The 18,671-nt window shown below is 40.2% G+C and overlaps 1 protein-coding gene across 1 annotated transcript in view; it reads left to right on the top strand.

The window, feature by feature from the left end:
* The first annotated feature begins 59 nt into the window (after window positions 1-59).
* The window catches only part of WDR79 (WD repeat domain 79), a 47,384-nt gene continuing 28,772 nt past the window's right edge, over window positions 60-18,671 (top strand). The window contains exons 1-3 of the mRNA XM_067158345.2: window positions 60-1,167; window positions 13,515-13,724; window positions 16,331-16,417. Coding sequence (XP_067014446.2) covers window positions 302-1,167; window positions 13,515-13,724; window positions 16,331-16,417 — 1,163 coding nt within the window. The 5' untranslated portion in view covers window positions 60-301. The remainder of the gene's footprint in view (window positions 1,168-13,514; window positions 13,725-16,330; window positions 16,418-18,671) is intronic.

Genomic DNA, 18,671 nt, shown 5'->3' on the forward strand with positions numbered 1-18,671 from the left:
GTAGTCTATCCCAATATTTATCTATCAACATAGAACTAGAACATAAACAGAGCATGAAACAGAGTGTGTATTTTGTGTACCAGGAGGAAGTGATTTTTACGATCTTATTATTGGTTTGACGTGTCATCAATTTACGTGCAGTTGACATAAATTAAATTACATATGATGTAACAGAATGGATTTTGTTTTAAAGTTGTGTTAATCGATAAGTCCTATTTTATAGACTTCACTGCAATGAAAGGATCTTAATCCATGTAAAACCTAAAACACTGTCAAAATTCTTCTCATTTCCTGTAATAGGATGGAGTATGATGCTAAACTTGGCGACGTTTCTACTTCATCGCTTCAGTGTCACATAGATGACGATAAATTTTCCTTACTATATCCGTCAGTTCCTTGTGCAAATGTCAACGTTCAGGACGAGGTTGCAGTTCGTGATTCAAGTCGTGAGTGTTCTGTCTTGAATCCTGCTTCGAGACAGGACGAGTGTAATGCTACAAATCCAACTTTTAGAGAGAATGAATCGTGTGATATACAAGATACTGTACCACCACTTACCTCTAATGCCTCTGATGTAGAATGTGACAAAAACAAAACTTCTCCTTCACACTCCATTGATTTGCATTTAGACACAACTAAACATGATTCTTCACAGTTAGTAACCACAGGTGTTGAACATCAACAACCTATAAATAATAACGACTCTGTTTCTGAAACGTGTTCTAATGTACAAAATACGGAGTCTACTCGTATAGTGAATATTGGTACAGAAAGCACTGAACAGTTACATTTTGATTTGCAGTGTAGTCCTCATGTGAATAGCGATAAAACAAACACTGAACCTCTCCATTATGAAGTACAGGGTATTCTACCTGTGGACAGTAATACAGAAAAAACAAAACAATTCCAATCATTACATTCTAAAGTAAATAATTCAACATCACACCCACAGGATAATGATAAGTGTGAGTTTTCTGATTTACAACAAGGAGACAGTGAACTGCAGCATAAAGATATTCATGTCAATAAAGAAATTGCTCCATTACCATTGACAGGTGAAAATAATCATCCTGAGTATGAATTTGAAGGTCATATTCAAATGATAACTGGATCATGGACTGATTTCCAGAAGTCATCTGATGAGTGTTTCACCAAAGGCTGTAAATGGTAATAAAATGGCCTATCTTCTGTGTGCAAATTTTCTTATAAGAGATGCAGGTTGATATTTGGTTCCTGTTAATAGTGATGATTGATTTATATACCAGATATTGAGATAATCAGCCCCTAATTCCTGGTGACTACTTCTTGGGAATGCATAAAGTTAGTCTAGTCTTTCCTCAGGTTTTTTTTTTTTTTTTTTGCTTCACTTGGTACAACATGGGACAGAAGTTCTGTACTGTCCTCAAGCAGATCTCAAACTAGACACAACTAAACATGAGTGCTACCAATTCTTCATGTAAACACAGGTTGCAAGGTGAAGATAATTTTTCACCATTGGTTTCTTCTGGCATAAAGGGTTATACTTTATTTCGGTATGTACTATCTGCGCACTTTTTAGTGATAGATTTTTGTACTCGGTTGAGGAGTAAGAAGGGAGCACTGCCGGTTCCGGTAGTACTGCCAACTGAATGTAAATGAAATCTGAATTGAATCTATAATATGATCGATCGATATGGATTTTCTAAATCTTTATTATCTTACGCCAACAACTGTGTCACACACACACACAATATATAATACTATATAACATTTCCTGATGCGAAACATGTTCCTAGCATGAATTCTATAGTTTGGCTTTGCTGCGTAAACAACAACAGTACGAGTACTTAAAGTGTACGCCAGATGTCGCACAGCGATGATAAGCGATTCTTAGTTTCAAAGGTTGCCAATACGAATCTCCAAGATAACCGAAGTCGACCAATTCAGCACTAGGGTGTAAATCTATCACTAAAAGTGCGCAGATAGTTTGCATATTAATTTCTCACCATTGGTTTAGGAGATTTTATGTACTGTAGTTGGCACTTACATCTATCTAGGTAAGAATCTGCATTGAATTATGGGAGTGATGCTACATTGAATGTACACTGACAGAAAAAGAACGTGCAACATCCACAAGGACAAGGTCATTTTTATTCATAAGCAATGTGACAGGTAGCTCATCATTGCAGGAGTAGGCCTACAGTTTATGATTGCAAATTCAGGCCAATGAAGCACACGTCTCAGTAAGGGGTGTTTTGTTAATGGCTATTTCAGATTCAATTATTCAATTTTCCATACCTTACAAAGTTCCTACTCACATTTTCTACCTCCAATAACCCACCCTAAACTACCCCTCCTTTATTTCCCTATCTTATCCTTTCCCATCATCTTTCAACTTCAAATCCTTTTAATCTTCTCTTATCTACTAAATCTCTACCTTTATTAACTTTTCCTATCTTTTCTCTTCACCTCTCTTCTAAAAAAAATACCTACTTTCCAAATTGAACTGTATACCAGTGGTGGTTCGTGACATTTTACTCTGGCAGGGCTGTGCCGTCATCTCCTCCCTCCGCCCCTCCAACTGCCCAGTTTTCACTGGCCAGCACCACGATAATTGTAGATGAAATATAATAATGATGATAATAATAATCCGATGACACTGGCTAAATACTGTAGGTATATTCTTCCGAGGCAGAATGATCACGTAACGAAAATCAGATAATATCGCGAAGCAGAACAAAGTAGAAACTTAAAGCATCGCAAATCCGGAAGCATTATGATCTACATACCCTTAAAACATCGACAATAAACATATACTTATGTTCACAAAACCACTAAATTCATGACTCGATGTACTTTTCAGGTTGAGGTTCAACAAAACATAGGCTAATATATTACAACACATGTAGGGAAGTGAAGTGAAGTGAGGTGTGAAGACAGCAGAGCGAACACCACTAACAAGAAAACTCAACACCTGAATCCGAAAAACAATTCTAGTAGATTACGAAATGTCAGTCAATTGTTATTATAAGTATAAAGTTCGTACTTTGATGATAATAATGACGGGATGAAGATATACATGAAAATAATACAAGAAAGTAGGTAACGATACCTTAGCTGACTTGCTTGTATACAAAATCCATTCTCCTGCTCTGCGAAGTGGTTGATGACACTTTCGTTGAAGTTAGGAACTGCCAACAGCTGTTTCTCAATGGAGCACATAGCAAGCGCGTTAAGTCGGTCTTCTTCCACGGTATTCCTAGTGAACGACTTAATCCTTTTCAGTGTAGAGAAGCACCTTTCATTTTCTGACGTCATCGGAATTGTACAAACATTAGCCGGCTAACAGCTACTGCAATCACGGCTACTATGGCACTCAACTGTTTCATTGATCACAAACGACAATGACATTCACGAGAACAAATAAACAATGCACGCCCGGGTTCCTTTCGGCTTCCTCAAATCTCAAAGCAATATGACCAACGTACAAATAGTGCCGTCACCTTATGATTAGACTTTAAATCTTTATTTTAGCTTATTTTTAGAACTGAATTGTTTAAATAGTCAGTCTAATGGAATCCATTGTTTTGTAAACAGTTTTGGAATTAACGTCTAACAACAATTAACGTAAGACGTGTGGGAAAAGGCCTAGGTACATTGTAAAGTGGTTGGCGTCGTTGCTACGGGCTCCGCCGGACCCCGCCTGCACTCTTCCTTCCCCTGACAAGCCCAAATCGTCTTCCAAGGCTCCTCCCGCACCCCTCACTCTTGTTAAACTCAAGGAACTTACTGGGGGCTCTCCTGCCAGCACCCGACCGCCTAATGTCTAAAGAGAAAACATTGTGCTGGACTAAAGAGAAAACATCGTGCTTGCTGAACGGATGCCACGGTGAGACAACCTTTGCCATGTCTTTGAAAATAAAAAAGCGAAACGTTTACAGCCAAAACACTAAAGATAACATTGAATAACTGAATAACACACCACCATAAGTTAGACTTTGCTACATTTGTCCATCTCTTTATATAAATCAGCTACGGAGTGAAATTATGTTACGTGTTTTAGTAAAGGCGGCGGGGCGGCGCCCAAAAGCCCTTCATGCACGAACCGCCACTGCTGTATACTATTATACAGTAAGGGGTGCCCAAACAGCCGCATCAATACGCAGTGTACCTCCCCTCTGGCGGCAATGCAAGTGTGAATTTCTGCATGCAAACGATCATAAAAGTGCAGAATGGCATCTTGCACCTTTTGATGGAATTTGGCAATGGTTCTTGCAGGCTCTGGAGAACGCATAAGCTCCCACTTCATCATGTCCCATACTTGTTCAATTAGTGAGAGATCCGGTGATTGTGCTGGCCAGGGCAGTTGTTGTACACCACGTAGAGTACGTTGCATCGCAGCAGCTGTATGTGGATGTGCATTGTCCTGCAAAAAAAAAAAAAAAAGCACATCAATTCCTGGTGAGGAAATAGCAGTAGCATGGGAACAACAACCTATGCAATGTAGCGGGCACTGGTTACGTTACCCTGCATGGCTCCCCACATCATGATGCCTGGGGTGGCACCTGGGTGTTGCAAAATCACTCTGGAATAGGCCACTCACCAGATCTATGCCGTACACATGCACGTCCCATCACTTGCATACAGACAGAACCTATTCTTGCCACTGAAGACCGACATTACCCTCTCCATCTTGATTAATGAATTTCTTCTTTCTATGATATATTACCCTCTCCAGTCAACTCTTTCACGACACCAGAGTAGCCGTGCTTGGTGGTATCAGATAAGCATAGCCAGAGGCAGTGTTCTCCCCAGAACAATTTTTAATGGGCCGTTTCTACAGACCGCCCGGCTAAGATAATCTAGATATGTATTTGTGCTAGTTACGCAATATTAATACATAGGCCTATTTGAATCATTAGGTGTTCCAATTAAAATGTAAATACTGTAAAATTGTTTATTTAAATGATGAATCTTCGTTAATGTTGGCATAATTGCATCAATTTCATCGGAGTTTCAATGTTTACCTTGATTATCACGTAGTGTTGTGCGCGAGCGGTGTCTGTATGAGCTTGGATCGCATGCGAGCACTCAATTCCGCCCGATCGTCACAAACCTATATAGCACTCCACAGCAATCGAGTGGTAAGTTTCGGTGTTACATGATTGTGAACGAGCAGTAGAACACTAGAAGTTGAAAATACTTCGTTATGTCTTGTTCGTAATAACAACACTGAAATAGTTCAATTTCGGCATTAATATTATTGTTAATGCCCTGCGGAGTTTAAATTGAAATTTTATTATATTCATTTTTTATGTAGTATTCCCCGCCCGGCTACTTCGTCCTGCCACCCAGCTGTCGAAAATTTCTGGGGAGAACACTGAGAGGTACACGTGACCGTAATACTGCTGCAAGCAGATGGTTCCCAATGGTCCTTGGTGACACAGCAGGTGCAACATGTGAGCGCATTTCGTTCCTGGATGATGTTCGGTCGGCCACCGCTGCTCGCACAGTATCGATTAGGTGGTTATTTATACTTACTTCTTTCTTAGTCTTGACGTGTGTCTGTACTAGGCCTACACGGATATCTGGAGCTTGGTCTATGGGTGTGTGATTGTTCCACAGACCACTGCTGAAAGCAGTGACACGCCACCGACACTTTGTGTCCAACATGTGCAGCAATCTGTCGATACGTCCTTCCGGAGCTTCCCGCAGGCCTACAATGTAACCCCGTTCAAATGGCTGCTGTTCTTCAACAAGAGCACGTACTTGTCGGCGGGGCATGGTTGCACCCTAGAATGAATTTTGCAAACACTGTTCACCTCTAACCTCAGCACAGTTACTGCCTGCAGAGTCAAAACAGTGCACACGGACAGGCCTCCTGATTGCCATCTGTTCGCCGATCATCATCATCATCATCATCATCATCATCATCATACAGTTCCAGTTTCCTGGGTACTGTCAATGAGCCTCTTCCACTTCTTCCTGTCCATTTATACAACTTGTTGCGGAGAACATCATCCTCTGGCAACTAGATCAACACTGAGCTCGATAGCTGCAGTCGCTTAAGTGCGGCCATTATCCAGTAATCGGGAGATAGTGGATTCGAACCCCACTGTCGGCAGCCCTGAAGATGGTTGTCTGTGGTTTCCCATTTTCACACCAGGCAAATGCTGGGGCTGTACCTTAATTAAGGCCACGGCCCTTCCTTCCCATTCCTAGGCCTTTCCTATCCCATCGTCGCCGTAAGACATATCTGTGTCGGTGCGACGTAAAGCAAATAAAAAAACTAGATCAACCTTGATCATGTCCATCCATTGGGTTTTAGGTCTTCCTGCAGGTCTTTTTGCCGATGTTCGTGACAAATGTAGGCTATCACTAACACAACAACCCCTCAGTATGCACTCAACGTGGTGCCACTGAACACAGTCCTTGAGGACGTTTTTATTCTGGTAGTCTATTAGCTGATACGGCAGCAGTGTTCCTTCTCATGCCTGCTTTCCAAGATATCAGTAGTTTAATTAAAGTTTACTATTGTATGAAAGTAAAGTTACTTTTCAGGGCAGGCTAGTGGAAGTCCTGAGCATGGCATTGAATATATCTCTCTCCTACATGTTATCTGAGTTATGATTGATGAGATTCTGCATGCTAGGTTATGTATTACAACCTTGGGACAATATTTAACTCAACTTGAGTAAATTTACACAATTACTCTTCACTCAAGACCGCTAGAGCGTGAGCATGTTGATGGTCTCATGTTGTTAACGCCTTATCATCAGTCATAATACCAACTGTTGATGAAATCGTCCATGGCAAGAACTCTACCCCGCCGGACCCCCTGTGGGTGGGGGACGCAGATGAAGAATACACCAGTGATATCCCCTGTCTGTCGTTAGAGGCAACTAAAAGGGGCAATCAAGTGTTGATTGAATTTTAACCATCACTCGAGGAACAGTGTGGGTCGCCTTTACTTACGAGTAGTACCACTATGTTAAGTACATACTAGGTTTGTGATAAGTAGCAGCTGAGGGTGAATCAGTATTGGTTTTACCATACCTGTGATTAATACCACTATGTGGAACACCACAGGCTTACGTTCCCTATGATCAGTACCATTATGAGAAACATCACAGGTCTGGGCATTGCCTGAGGTTAGTACCATGAGTGACACCGTGTGTCTGTGTTACCTGTGATGACTACCCACAAGTACCCACCTATGTGAGGAACACCCTAAGTCTGCGTTACTCACGAATAGTATTGCTACATGAGAAATACCATGGTTTTTACTTTCCAAGCGATAAGGGGCCGTTGACCTGGATTTTAGACCCCTTTGGACAACAAGCATCATCGATTCAGGATTGTGCTTTGGAAGCAGTCCCTTGGTCAGTACCTACTATTGTTTGAAGATAGTTTCTGGGAAGGTGGGGCATTGTGGGTCGAGTCGACTGATTATTTTAAGTTCATAATCATTGTTCATTGTCTCTTTTTTTTAAATTCTAGTAAGTGGATTAATTTTGGAATTATTTTTAACTTTCAATATTGTGAGCTGGATCCACTGATATTTTAAATTCTTATTCATCCGTTCATTTTCATCATCATGTTTTGAATTCTGGTCAGTGGATGAGTTTTGGACTTTAAAATTGTCATTATATTTCGTCTCATTGAGTACCAGTAGGGGCTGAGGATCTAGCCGTTAGGCCCCTGTAATCAACAATCATCATCATCATCTACCCCACCAGACTGAGTGTCTCAAACGGTTGAGGAGCTGGCCTCCTGACCCCAATGTGGCAGGTTCGATTCTGGCTAAGTCTGGTGGTATTTGAAGGTGCTTGAATACATCAGCCTCGTGTTGGTAGATTTACTGACACGTAACATGAGTCCTGGGGGACTAAATTCCGGCACCTCGGCGTCTTTGAAAACTGTAAAAATGTAGTTAGTGGGCCGTAAAGCAAAATAGCATTATTGATTGTCACCATTGGTTTGTTTGAAGGGATTATTCTTTAGGTGTTATTGTGATGCAGATAGTAATCACATCTCTGTTTAATTCTCGGAGTGACCCTGTATTTTAAAAAAAGTTGTTAGTTAGCAGTACCTGTTGATGCAGTGATATTAAGAGGCTAGAAGCCTTTGAGATGTGGTGCTGGTGTCGGCTGCAACGGATAAGTTGGGTGGAGAAGAAGAAGACCAACACTTAGGTACCGAACATTGTAGAAGGAAAGAGACAGCTGTTGAGTCAGATTAGGAAGAGACAATTTTCTTGGATGGATCATAGGCTGCTGCCCGAGCTCGATAGCTGCAGTCGCTTAAGTGCGGCCAGTGTCCAGTATTCGGGAGATAGGGGATCGAACTCCACTGTCGGCAGCCCTGAAGATGGTTTTCCATGTTTTACCATTTTCACACCAGGCAAATGCTTGGCGTGTACCTTAATTAAGGCCATGGCCACTTCCTTCCCACTCTTAGCCCCTTCCTGTCCCACCATCGCCATAAGACCTATCTGTGTCGGTGCGACATAAAAGCAACTTGTAAAAAATGGACATAGGCTGCAACGTAGGAGTGTGTTGATGGACATTTTGGAAGGTAAAATACCAGGGAAACACCCTTGTGGAAGACCAGGAAAGACATTCGTGATAGCATTACTTGAGAACTCAGGATGCAGGATCGACCCAGTTGGAGAAGACTCATCGCAGGGGCAAACCAGTCATTAGACTGACTTATTCTAAGAAGAAGAAGAAGCAGCTGTTGACATAGGTGGTATGAAAATGTTGGATGATTGGAAGACATCTCTCTCGTATGTGTGCTACATGTAATAACTTAGGAGGTAAATTTGTACAAATTGTCCTACCAATTTATGTACTTCATATTGAGGAGGTATTGTATTAAAATATGGTCTGACTTGTTGGCTGAATGGTCAGCGTACTGGCCTTCGGTTCAGAGGGTGCCGGGTTCGATTCACGGCCGGGTCGGGGATTTTAATCGATTCTGATTAATTATTCTGGCATGGGGACTGGGTGTATGTGTCCGTCCCAACACTCTCCTCATCATATTCAGACAACATATCACACTACCAACCACCACAAAAACGTGCAATAGTGATTACAACCCTCCATACAGGGTTGGCGTCAGGAAGGGCATCCGGTCGTAAAACAGGGCTAAATTCACATGTGCGGCACAGTTAGCACCCGCGACCCCACAGGTGTGGGAAAAAGTGGTACCAAAAGAAGAAGAATTGTATAACAAAATGTCTCCCAACATAAATTGCACCATTTCAAATTTTGTGTGTGTGTAAAAAAAGTTTTGTCTGATCATTGCTCAGAATTTAAAGAAGAATAAACTAAAAATTGCAAGCCTTCACTACTTTTATGATACTGCTGCACTATACACATGAATGAAATACAGCATTTTATCAAGAGCACATATTCAAAAACTTCACAACTGGCTGTTTATAAGGAGACCTTAATGAACTCTTTTAACACATAATTGACCTGCAAGTTCTTTACTTGTTATGAATGTTTTTAATGTGTTAATATTTTCAAAACAGTTTTAAATAGTTTTTCCATACCCATTACTTTAGTCATATTATGAATTGTATGTATGCCTATTTTTCAATAACAGCTGAAGATGACACTATTATGTGTCAAAACTAATTCTGTATAATTCGATAAATGTTGTAGTTGAATAACAGCATTAAGTTTTGTATTGAATAGGTGGAAATACCAAAACTTTATTTATTTGTAGTACTACCATCACGCGACAAAAACCATGGGTTGCCTTCACTTGCGAGTAGTACCACTATGTTAGGTACACAATTGGTTTGTGATTAGTAGCAACAGAGGGTGAATCAGTATGGATCTTACATTACCCGTGATCAGTACGATTATATACAGAACACCACAGGTTTACGTTGCCTATGATTAGTAAGTACCATGGTGAGAAACACCACGGGATAGTACAAGTCCCTGTGATTAGTACACCTATGTGGAGAACACCTTACATTTGCGTTGCCTATGAGTGGCATCGTAATATGAGAAGCACCATAGGTCTGCGTTACTTGTGCGTATTACATTACCTGTGAGTAGAACCACAATGTGTGGAACACCGTAAGTCTACATAACTGGTGTTTAGTACCGCTACATGAGAAATACTATGGTTCTCAGTTTCATAGCGATAAGTACCATTATGAGGGGCCCTTGACCTGGATTTTGGACCCCTTTAGACAACAAACACTGGGCGAGTTGGCTGTGCGGTTAGCGGCACGCAGCTGTGAGTTTGAATCCGGAATAGAGTGGGTTCGAATCACACTGTCGGCAGCCGTGAAGATGGTTTTCCGTGGTTTCCCATTTTCACACCGGGCAAATGCTGGGGCTGTACCTTAATTAAGGCCATGGCCGCTTCCTTCCCATTCCTAGTCGTTTCCTGTCCCGTCGTCGCCATAAGACCTATCTGTGTCGGTGTGACATAAAGCAAATAGCAAAAAAAAAAAAAAAAAAAAGCTAGACAACAAACATCATCGATTCAGGATTGTGGTTTGGAAGCAGCCCCTTTGTCAGTAAGGGGCGACCAAGGAATGATTGAATTAGAACCACGAGACTGCTTGTAATTAGTACCATCACCCGAGGAACACCATGGGTCGCCTTTACTTGCGAGTAGTTTTGAGATAATTTTCCCCTCTTTCTGCATCCATGAGAAGTAGGCCTACAGTGGAACCTTGGATTGCGAGCATAATTCGTTCCAGCAACATGCTTGTATATCAAAGCACGTTTTCCCATAAGAAACAATTGAAACGCGGATGATTCGTCCACAACACAAAAATATGTATTCGCATACCATTTCTGAAACAAATTAAAATGCATTTTACCTTACAATAGATTCATTGTTGGTGTGAGGGAGACGAGAGATGGCATGAGAAGAATTACTGAGTAACACGAATTTAACTAATGGAATCACTGCTATCTGTTGGCTCACTGGAATTGTTTTCTTTTTGTGCAACTTTAATGAGGAACCTGTCCCATGACTGTTGCTTTTGCCTCTTTTTGAGGATTTCATGAAAATGTGACATTGCATTGTTATTGAACTGATTCATCGCTCGTACTGCTACAGCCTTATTCGAGTGGTGTTTTCCTACAAACTTGTGCACAGTTTTCCACATTTTACACTTCTCCTGAATCTCAGTTGAAGTGAGAGATTCCATTGACTTTTCCTCCCCCTCTTCCCCGCGCGAGATCTCCTCCATAACCTCCTCCTGTTGTTCGCGATGCAGGTTCATCAGTTCGTTGGTGGACAGTTCCTGGCTATGTCCTTCCACCAACTCTCGAATGTCCACGTCATTCACCTCCAACCCCATAGTCTTCCCTAAGGACACAATTTCATCGACAATCGGCGGTTTATTTTCAACAACAATCCCCTCGAAGTCACGTCCAAGAACAGAGTCAGGCCACAACTTTCCCCAAGCGGAAGTGAGAGTTCTATTGGTGACTCCATCCCAGGCTTTATCGATGATCTTCAGGCAGTTCACGATGGGGAAACGATTTCTCCCATACTCTCGGAGGGTAAGGTTTGTTCCTTCGGTCACTTCGAAGCATCACTGAAATAGTGCTTTGGTGTATAGCTTCTTGAAATTCGAAATGACTTGCTGATCCATAGCCTGGAGTAGTGGAGTAGTGTTGGGCGGAAGGAACTTAACCTTAATGAACTTGAATTCCTCCAGTCAGTAAGTTGTCCTCAAGGCCTGGAGGATGAGCAGGAGCATTGTCCATAACCAGAAAGACTTTGAGCGGCAGATTATTGTCTGAAAGATATTTCTTCACTACAGGACCAAAGACCTCGTTCATCCATTCAACAAAGGCACAGGGGAGGGGAAAACGTAGGCACACGTGATGCTCGTCTTGCAAAACAACTTGTAGACCAAGTTACTCGCATTCCGAGGTTTCACTGTATATCAATTACTAGAATGTAATGATTACAATTTTATTTCAAGAAGTAAGTTACAAGTAAAATTTATATTTTTTAATGATGCAAGTGTAATGGACTAGTATAACTTGGAAACAATTCTCTAAACCCATGGGTAAATAATGAAATATTGAGCTCAATTAGTAGGTATTATTATTATTACTACTTGTGAGGTATGGCTATGAAGTTGTTTACGTTCGTTATTATTATTATGTATGGGTTTTATTTGGTATAAATCGTGGTCTATCGTTTATTATTTGTGTGTTGTATGATCTGCCTTGTATAACAAAACGTGAGGTTATGTCATGACACGTCTGCTGTATGTGTATTTACATGACTTTATTTAATGTAAGAGCACATAATTAATAGTAACTTATATAGTTTATTATTACCTGTAAGTGCACGCCGGCCTCTCACTGCTGGATTCCGTGGTTCAAATCCCGGTCACTCCATGTGAGATTTGTGCTGGACAAAGTGGAGGCAGGACAGGTTTTTCTCACCGAGCTCGATAGCTGCAGTTGCTTAAGTGCGGCCAGAATCCAGTAATCGGGAGATTACTGTCAGCAGCCCTGAAGATGGTTTTCCGTGGTTTCCCATTTTCACACCAGGCAAATGCTGGGGCTGTACCTTAGTTAAGGCCACGGCCGCTTCCTTCCCATTTCTATGCCTTTCCCATCCCATCGTCGCCATAAGACATGTCTGTGTCGGTGCGACGTAAAGCAAATAGCAGGTTTTTTTCCGTGTACTCCGGTTTTCCCAGTCATCTTTCATTCCAACAACACACTCCATTAACATTTCACTTGATCTGTCAGTCATTTATCATTGCCCCAGAAGAGTACAACAGGCTTCGGCAGACGGCACATTTCCTATCCTCGCCGCTAGATAGGGGCTTTATTCATTCCATTCCTGATGTGGTCGAATGACTGGAAACAGGCTGTAGATTTTCATTTCATTACCTGTAAGTATGATGTATAAATCCAATGTAATGTGGTGCAACACAGGGTAATCGCCCAGAACAACATATCTTTGCCACTAGAGTTGTATAGAACATTCTATTCATTTGTACATAGGTTATTGGAGGCTTGAGAAATTACAAGAAAACATGTTCTATCATACTTTTCTAGAAGCCTGACCAGGCAAGGTATGTAAAGAACAGTCTTGGGTAGTAAGTTAGTTAGTGAGAGTTGTTAGTGAAAGCCACTGGTCGAATTCAGTTTGTGAACTCATGTTGTGATTTTGTTGTGTTGGTAGTTGGTTGACATGCTAATGTGGCAGTTGCCTTCTTCTTCTGCTTAGCATTGTTTTGTTCAAGGTTCATTCATTAGTGTATGTGTGTGTATAACGTGTATATAATTTGTAAATAAAACAGTGTACACCATTGACATCATCTCCTGTGTGCGTTTTTGTAGTTATGACAGTAAAAAGTAACAATTGCAAGTAAAAATTTCTAAGAATGTAATCGTTACTAGTAATTTTGTTGCTTTATTCAGTTATTTCCTTACTCTGTACGTATCATAGTTGATACGTTGATATGTTCTTATCTTTGTTATTTTTATGAACATATCAATTTGTATTGTCCTCATTATTAGGGCTCCGGATGGTACCTGCATCTTAACAAACAGCGACGATAATATCCTGCGAGTGTTCGATCTTCCGCGTGAGCTGCACTGTCAGGAGACGTGGACTCTTGGTCGGACGCTTCCGGAGATGACGCCAGCTCTCAAGATACGAGCTGGTGGACAGATATACGATTACTGTTGGTACCCACTCATGTCTTCAGATGATCCTCTCAGTTGCTGGTAAGATTTATTACTGGTTTCAGTAAACTTTTACTGGAGAATCACTGAGTAATCTCTTTTTATCACTATTATATTTTTAACTGTTCGTCGTCCTCATCTTTGACGGGACAATCATTTAGCTTGTGTGCGGCTTCATTTTTCTCAACCTTTTATTGAACATTCTGTGCAGATTGCAGTTAAATAAGTTTCCAACATCTTAATTTACTTTAATCTGCTCAAACCCAGTGTCCACATGTGAGGACACATACATTTTATTCTCTGACTGTAAATTAAATTTGAATTTCTAAATAATTTTATTCAGATTATGTTCGCAAAGCTTTTCTTTATGATCGCACTCACCATTACAAGATGATGGCATGTATGATATATTGAATTAGGAGGATACTCTCATTTTTTCACCTGTGTAAAGTCGCACTCAGCATCAATATTCCATAACCTCGTGGAGCCCTTTGAACTGGGCTGAAAAGAGAGCAGTAACAATGTGCGTTTCTTAGTACAGTGAAACCTCATTAAGACGTTTCTGCAGGGGACAACGAAAATGAACATCTTAAGCAAGAAACTGTACTACTGAATACACGAATAAAAATTATCCAACAGGGATATGGAAACACTAGATACGATTTTTCCGACATATGGGAATTTGCATGTTATAAACCTCATTATTGAGCCGTATTGAAAATTTTTATAGTTCAAAAACAGTGAGGGTATTTATTAAACCACCTGTTCAATACCTTACATCCCCTTATAAGTGGTTACGTAAACATAATAACACTTATTCGGGACATGTTTTGCCCCTAATTTAGGGCATCTTCAGCCTAAAATATAATCTTTAAAAGTACACATAATATTAAAAGAGAAGCTAAAACATTAGCCTTGTAGCCTAATTACTGAAACTTGCTGCATAAAATATGAATAATACATTGATACATTAATAAAATATGTTAATGCAGCACTGTCAATGATCATGATAAAAACTATCTTGAGAGACTAAAACTTCCTCCAGTAAAATTACGTAGTTCTAATTAAAATGGTTCAACTAAAATTGTTTGTGGTATCACCTAATGTGAGATTGCGTATATTGCCAACAAAATAAAGGTGTTAACACAAGCACCAGAAAAGTATGTCATGCACGCAACATGTTCAAGGCCGCTGTTAAAGTCGTAAACGTGAAGGTAGTAAAAGGTTCAAAAGGTAGATATACGTAATGCTGAAACTGAAGCAGCAGTTGAATATCGTAGAAGAAGTGGCCCCTTTATAACGGTAATATTGTCGGAAACCTTTGCCGAGAGATACCAGTAGATTCTGGAATAATGTTCAGTGTTTGTTGTTACTTGTTATTTTCCATTGTGTTGTATCAGATACAACACGAGACACAGAGCCAACAGAATGGTGGTTACTAACACAGTGTATGGGACTTATATGCCCACTCCTTTACATCCTGACTACAACCCCTAAATACCCTCATAACCATGTGCAGAGATCTGTACCCTTTATTAACAATCATATTTATGTGATTACCCCAATGAAGGTCTTTTTTTTATATTAACACCTAGGTACTTACAATGATCCCCAAAAGGAACTTTCACCCCATCAATGCAGTAATTAAAACTGAGAGGACTTTTCCTATTTGTGAAACTCACAACCTGACTTTTATCCCCGTTTATCATCATACCATTGCCTACTGTCAATCTCACAACATTATCGAGGTCATTATTCAGTTGCTCACAATCTTGTAACTTATTTATTACTCTGTACAGAATAACATCATCTGCAAACAGCCTTATCTCTGATTCCACTTCTTTACACATATCATTGATATATATAAGACAACATAAAGGTCCAATAATACTGCCTTGAGGAATTCCCCTCTTAATTATTACAGGGTCAGATAAAGCTTCGCCTACTCTAATTCTCTGAGTTCTATTTTCTAGAAATATAGCCACCCATTCAGTCACTCTTTTTTCCAGTCCAATAGCACTCATTTTTGCCAGTAGTCTCCCATGATCTACCAGTTTTCATTGTGCTCATTCACAAACAGTTTTCACTTTGAAATAAATTGTTCAATATGACATTTCTTACCTTTTACTACAAGTATGTCACATCAAAAATTTGTGCCCTGTGTGTGTATGTGTGTGTGTGCTTTTTTATTTTTTTAAATTTTTCACAAATTGCTTTATGTCACACTAACACAGATAGGTCGTATAGTGACGATAAGATATGGAAGGGCTAGAGGGTGAGAAGGGAGCGGCTGTGGTCTTAATTATTGTAATTAATGTACAGCTGCAGCATTTGCCTGGTGTGAAAATGAGAAAGCACAGAATACCATCTTCAGGGCTGTGGACAGTGGGATTTGAACCCAGTATCTCCCGAATGCAAGCTCATAGCTGCTCGCCCGTAACCACATGGCCAACTCGCTCGACGTGCCCAGTTTCACTTAGATGCTACATTAAAGGACTTTCCCTAATAAATGTTCCTATTCAAATTCCCATCTTCCTATACATGAGTTTTTCACTTGTTTGTTACTTTTCAGTTCAGTAATTTGATGGTTTGCCCTTTCCTCATGATGTCGTGACAGTACACTATGCAATACTTTTTCATTGTTCCAGTCTAGTGAGCACTAGTCAGCATTCTCCCATCCACCTCTGGGATGCCTACACTGGAGCCATTCGCTGCACATACAGGCCATATAATGAGTAAGTACACTATCTTACAAGTAACAAGCTAAAACATTTTTTTTAAACCCATACTGACTTGAAAATCAGGTTGCTAATATTTAAAAATATACTTAAATATTGTATTTGAGTGGTCTGCCTGTTCAGTACATATATATTTATTTTGATATACAACATGTTTCTTCCCCTAAGAGACATCATCGGGTGGAATATTTCAAAAAATACATTGGATATAAAATCACATTAATAGATATCGGCAGCCCTGAAAATGGTTTTCCGTGGTTTCCCATTTTCACACTAGGCAAATGCTGGGGCTGTACCTTAATTAAGGCCACGGCCGATTCCTTCCCACTCTTAGCCCTATCCTGTCCCATCGTCGCCATAAGACCTATCTGAGTCGGTGCGACGTAAAGCAACTAGAAAAAAAAAATAGATATCGGGCCAATAACAAGGCAGTAAGGGACGCAATTTGAATTATTTATATTGCTCCATCTTTCATCTCTCTCCAGTTAGACTTAGTTTTTCTATTACTGTATTTTCAGAATTAACATATTCAATTCTACAACCAACTTTACCACTTTGGGCCCATTTTGACTTAGAATCTGGAAGCAACTCATTCTTTAATGTAAGTTAATTTGAAATAACTATTTCCAGAGGTCATAAGGATCCTTTATATCATAAACTCTAATATAATAAAGAGAGAGTGTGAATTTAGTGAGTTTTTTGTATATCTGGAGGGTAATCTGAGAAACTACTGGACCGATTCTAAAAATTCTTTTACTAATGTAAATATACTTTATACCTGAGGGACATGGGACAATTCAACTGGGGGAGATATAAAAATACTAGGCTAATATAGGCAAAATATTGATTTTGTCGTACAAGGATGAGACAAAGCTCATTTTAAGCATTTTAAGCCCATTGGCACAAAGAATAAATCTCGGTAAGCCCTGCGGGCCCAAAACCCATGTTTTTAAGGCCCTAAAATCAACCGTTATGGAGATATTGGCACCACACTACCCCTGCTCTAGGAATGGGATAAGGAAATGAACTGCCGTAACCATGGCAATGTCAGCTCCAAGATTCTACAGCAGCAAGATTATGCGTGTATGTTTGGGCATAGCTGCCAACCAAAATTGGTACATATATGACATACCATTCGGAAAAAATATACTGTTGTGTAAGACACTCGTATGACTCCTTTGGTTGAGGATGGATAGGTGGTGAAGTATAAAAATAATAGATAACAACCTATATTAATACAAAATCCATAGGTTTTGGGGTCGCTGAGGTGAATAGTCACACTCCAGATATAAGTTAAGTCTAAGATCTGCCCCAATGGCATGGCGGTGAGAAGGGACGAAAAATAATATGCCCAAAATGATCAAGATCACGGATGAAAGTATGTATGTTCCAGCATAGCTCTCAACCAAACTTGGTACACGTACAACTTACTATCTGAAACAAGAAACGACTGTAGGGGCAAGAAACCCCTAGCACCCAGATATTAAAATCAAATCCATTGTTTTCAAGGTCCCCGAGAGGAACTGTGACAATCTGGATGCCGTTTAAGTCATAGTTCAGCCCCAGTCGGAATGTCCAATATGACCAAGATTATGGATGTATGCGTGTATGCTCAAGCATACGTTTTTTATCAAGTCGTAGCAGTTGTACGACCGAGCTTGGCATGGTTTATCGTGTTGTGTTAAGTGTAATCAGCAGTACGGTAATGTAATGAGTGCTTCAGAACTTAGTCAGATAGGTTAAGAGGAGAGGACTTGGGGAGGGGGATATAAAAATCCGTGGTTCACCTTATTTTCCGACCTGTGATTGAGTGTCTGCAAATATAAGACCGATGCTTGGTTTGGTGCGGTTTGATATACTTATGGAAATAATTACTCATGTTTGTTTTAACGCATAAGGCATGCATAATACACCGGGGTAGTTGCGGTTAAATGGTACTTGACACCAATGGCACTCCATCAAACGTATGGAAATAAGCTTAATAAGTCAGAAATAAATTCATCTTTCATACAGATGTGGGAGAAAGTGGGAGTGGTGAGGCAGATTTCCACATGCGAGAGTTCTCGCATGGGTATGCTAGTATTGTAATATATTGAAGGATTTTACTCACATCAGTGGTCATTCTACAATGTTTTTATGATTGCACCTGTTAGTTTGTACGGACTTCTTCGTCAAGAATCTTATGAACAGTTCTCATCTATATTATTGATTACTACATGACTTGGAACTTTAGTCAAGTTTACAGTTATAA

Source organism: Anabrus simplex, chromosome 14 (assembly GCF_040414725.1).
Source record: "Anabrus simplex isolate iqAnaSimp1 chromosome 14, ASM4041472v1, whole genome shotgun sequence".
Classification (NCBI taxonomy): domain Eukaryota; kingdom Metazoa; phylum Arthropoda; class Insecta; order Orthoptera; family Tettigoniidae; genus Anabrus; species Anabrus simplex.